Below are 4,668 nucleotides of genomic sequence, written 5' to 3'. Positions count from 1 at the left end.
TACTGTATTAGCGAATATTGTAAATTGTTTGTTGTACAATAAAGTTAATTGTACTACAATTTGGTCATCGTTAGCATTTATTTAACAATCCAGCGATACGAGCCCGAGTATATTTGGGAAATCCCTAAAGGTTTCGAGGATAATCGTAACAATTGGTGTCAGAAGTGGGATTGTTAAATAAATCCCGAAGGATAAACTTTTGAAAATGGCAAAAATTCAAGACCTAAAGATCGAGGAACTCAAACAGGAGTTGGAGAAGCGAAATTTAGCAACCTCCGGAAGGAAAGTAGAGTTACTATCACGGCTGCGAGAGGCTATGGAAAAGGAAGGTATCGACGTTGACAAATACGACTTCCCTCGTGAGGACGATACGACATCAACGAAGGACGAACAGAAGGATGAGGCTGATTGTTCGTCGAAGGGTTTGCAGCAGACAGCCGGTAAGGTTGAAGAACAGCAAAATGCTCCTAGTTCATCAACAGGTATGGACATGAACACGTTATTGGCTGCCATGTCACAGATGATGCAGGAACAGAGGTCGCACTTGTCGTCAGACGTTTCCTCACAGATGCAAGCCTTGGGGACACGTATATCTTCAGAGGTATCAGCGCAGGTGTCATCCCGGTTAGAAACTCAGCTACAGGCACAGGAGGCACGCACATAATCACAGCTGGAAGCACAGGATGAAAAAATTACACAAATACAGGACAAACTTGAAGAGAGACAGGAGAAAGTCGAAGCAAAGGTAGAAGAGTTGGAAGGTCGCCTCCGAGATTTGCAGATGAATCGTCCAGCTACTTCGACAAGTGCTCCCAACGTAAAGACTACATCCTTTGACGGCACGATTCCTTTCCAGGTCTTTAAGCTCCAGTTCGAGAAGACAGCTGCAGCAAATCATTGGAGCATGGAGGATAAATCCGCTGCACTATTCGTTGCATTGAAAGGACCTGCGGCAGAAATCTTGCAGACTATTCCCGACTGTGAAAGGAACAGTTACGATGCGTTGATGAGTGCTGTAGAGAGACGTTACGGTAGCGAGCATAGGAGACAGATTTACCAGATGGAGCTGGAGAACCGCTGCCAGAAATCCAACGAGACTTTACAGGAATTCGCCTCTGAGATTTAAAGGTTGGCTCATTTGGCAATTGGAGACGCATCTGGCGAGCACCCCGAAAGGGTAAAAATCCAGAGGTTCTTATACCGGGTATTTCTTTAAGTTATCTGGTTGTGCAGTTTCGTGAGAAACTAAAAAGCAATGTACTGTTGCTTTTTCCAGTACAGAAGCCGAATATATGGGCATATCTGATTGTTGTAAAGAGGCCATATATTTAAGAAATTTGCAGCACGAGATCACTAACGAATTTTACACTATACCTGTGTTTACAAATACTTGCAAATTACCGCAGGATTAAAACGCAGGTGTACAATCCAAAATAGCTTATTTGCTATATTTAATTCAATTATATTATTTAGTATATAATAAATGAGTGGCTGGATACTTAGCGATAGAGATTAAGGTTTGCGATGCGAGTTTCTCGAAAATCAGGAACAAAAAAGGGGAGATCTAAAGCGGAAGCTATTCATACATCAAAATATTTATGCCAAAACAAATGTCAAACAAGTACAATATGTTGCCACTTAGTATCAAGAAAGCATATCCGCAACACTCCCTCTTGCTTTCTTTAATTACTAATTAATTACAATTCACAATACCTAAATCATTTACAAACCTAAAAAACTTGTCTTTTGTGAGTGCTTTTGTCAAAACATCCGCTGTCTGATTTTTGGATTCCACAAACTTCACATCAATAACGCCTTGGTTTAGCATATCGCAGGTGTAAAAGTATTGCACGTCTATATGTTTTGTTCGCTTCGAGGCCTCAGGCTTCTTGACGAGAGAAATAGCTTGTTGATTGTCGCACCACAATGGAGTAGGGCCAACTTGATGTACGCCCATGTCCAGTGAAAGTTTTCGTAACCATTTGACAATTTTTGTTGCCGAACACAGGGCTATGAATTCTGCTTCAGTCGTTGAAGTCGCAGTCACGGACTGTTTGCGTGAGCTCCAACACACGGCACCACCATTCAATATACCAACCCAGCCAGTTGTACTTCGGCGAGTATCTATATCACCAGCCCAATCAGAATCGCAGTACATTGTAAGCTGCGTAGAAAAAGAATTAAGTGGAAATGATAAACCATGGTTAGTTGAACCCTTAAGATATTTGAAAATTCGTTTAACTGCTTGCCAATGAACAGTCGTAGGCTTTTCGACGTATCGGCTTAAAACACCAACAACGTACGCAATGTCGGGACGTGTGCATACCATCAAATACATTAAAGATCCAATTGCTTCTCTATAGGGAAATTCCACTTTCTTATTGGAGTCAACTGCAGAAGACGATAACTTCATTCCAGGCTCTGCAGGCGTTGGTGAAGGTGAACAGTTGATATGGTTAAATCGCTCTAAAATTTTCTTCGTATACACACTTTGAAATATATTTAAAACATTTTTCTTCTCATCCTTTTTAATTGTAATCCAACAAAATATTCCGCTTCATTGTTTGTAATTTCAAACTCTTTTTTCAAAGAATGCAATAAATTATTTATATCTTCGCAATCCTTTCCACTAGGGATGGGTAGTGGGGGGTTGAAATTCGATTTTTTCCGAATTTCGAACATTGCCCAACCATTCGATTATTCGATTCGAAATTGGGTGGTGCAAATTCGATTTAATTCGAATTTTTTCGAATTTTGAAAAATTTTTTGAAGTGCGACTTCTTAATCGAGTTCGGAGATGTTTGCGTTAAATGTTTAACACCAAGTGATAAAATCTGTATCGTTCAATTTAAAAAAATTAGGACTCGAACTAAAGGCTTCTCTTTTGTGTCTGCACCATAGTTTTAGTTCTATGAAATTGGTTACCACAGGTTAGAAAATCAAATTCAAATAATCGCTCCCGCTAAAGGTTGAGACATATATATTAAAATTTGTTAGGAAATATTTTCGTAGAACATTTTAACCCATTAGCTCTCGCCTAAAACGGTAATTTTTGACACTTACTTCAAGAAATCTCGCAAAAAGCAAATTTGGCAGATCCGTTACTGGATTGATATATTTTAAAAAATTATTCTCCGGAAAATTTTACTAGGGGTCTTCTCAGGAAAAGCTCCATGCTACCAACGTAAAACACTCTAAAAATTTTAAATAAAAAATCAACAAATAAACCAGTTTTTTATACAAAAATTTTTAAAATTGAGTTTTGAATAACAGTTCCTTCTTGGCACTGATTTTTCGTTTTTATGCATCAGATCGAAAAACGTGTATTTTTTTACTTGAATCCCTAAGACAAATGGAGTGCCGCACACAGTGATGGCAAATTTGGTCAGAAAGAACAAAGCTGAAGAGTTGATTTTTTTGAAATAAAGGTGAAATTTAGCAACACAAAGTTCGATTTCAAAAATTCGCCCTTTTGGAGCTAAAATTCGATTAAAATTCGAATATCGAAGCTTCGAATATCGAATTTACCCATCCCTACTTTCCACATATTAAACCATCGTCAACGTATAGAGCTAAATATACTACAGTGTCAGATGAATTGTAGGTGAAAACACAAGCATCAGCTGTTGTCTGCATGAAACCGAATTGCAACAAGAAATTTACTATTATCTTGTTCCACTGACGAGACGCCTGTTTTAATCCATACAGACCTTTCTGCAGATGGCAAACATGATCATCCTTTTCGAAACCGTATGGTTGTTCCATATAAATGGTTTCTTCTAGATATCCATGCAAGAAGGCAGTTTTAACATCGAATTGGATCATATTCATATTTTCGGCAGCTGCTATCGACAAAATAAAGCGAATCGAGTCGTACCTTGCGACCGGTGAATAAATCTCGTCATAATCTATACCTCTCTTCTGAGAGCAACCACGAACCACTAACCGCGCTTTATATTTGTCAATTTTCCCATTGCATTTGTATTTTATTTTCAATACCCACTGATTTGTTATAACATGCATGTTAGGTTCACGTGGTATTAATTTCCAAGTTTTGTTTTTATTTAGTGAATCGATTTCGTCTCTAATGGCGTTCAACCAGTTTTGGGGATCATTTGATGCTAATGCTTCTTCTAAGCTTTTTGGGTCGACTTCAGCCACGCAAAGATCACCACGTATTATTTCTTCGCTATTATATTGTTGTAATTTACTTGTTTGTCTTGTGTTGTATGGACTGCGGGTCATTGGCGCGCTCGTGCTTTTTACCTGAACATTATTTTCTTCTTCGTTGTGATTTTCTTCTTGATTTTGATTCTCACCTTTTTTGTTTGTCACAACTTCAATTACTTCATTTACTTGTTGCTTATGTTTCTCATCGAAGATCACGTCTCTCCGAATCAACAAACGTTTACATGATGGTTCGTACACACGGTAGGCCTTACTATCGTCATTGTAACCTACCATAATGCATTTAATGGAGTTTTTCTCCCATTTGGAACGTTGGTCTTTGGGTACATGAACATATGTTTCACTTCCAAAAATTTTAGATGCGCGAGAGTTGGTTTTCTGTTGAACCACTTTTCGTACGGTGTGTGACCTCCAATAACTTCTGATGATGTTTTGTTCTTTAGATAAACTGCCGTGTTCGTAGCTTCTGCCCAAAGGTGA

General features: G+C 38.5%; 1 protein-coding gene across 1 annotated transcript; it reads left to right on the top strand.

Moving 5' to 3' along the window:
• Positions 1-205: 205 nt before the first annotated feature.
• Positions 206-1,412, top strand: LOC118755198 (SAFB-like transcription modulator). The gene is made up of 2 exons (XM_036490049.1): positions 206-601; positions 1,407-1,412. The coding sequence occupies exons 1-2, from the start codon at positions 206-208 to the stop codon at positions 1,410-1,412; spliced, it is 402 nt and encodes a 133-aa protein (XP_036345942.1).
• The last annotated feature ends 3,256 nt before the right edge of the window (positions 1,413-4,668 follow it).

The sequence above is a fragment of the Rhagoletis pomonella genome, unplaced genomic scaffold, assembly GCF_013731165.1.
Source record: "Rhagoletis pomonella isolate Grant_MI unplaced genomic scaffold, Rhpom_1.0 Rhpom_scaffold_05603, whole genome shotgun sequence".
NCBI classification, from domain to species: Eukaryota; Metazoa; Arthropoda; class Insecta; order Diptera; family Tephritidae; genus Rhagoletis; species Rhagoletis pomonella.
The sequence above is the reverse complement of the archived record's forward strand: the minus strand, read 5'-3'. Positions and strand labels throughout refer to the sequence as shown.

What these genes read in the sequence shown, in the direction of transcription:
- LOC118755198 (XM_036490049.1), top strand. Translation starts at nt 206, where the DNA reads ATGGCAAAAATTCAAGACCTAAAGATCGAGGAACTCAAACAGGAGTTG.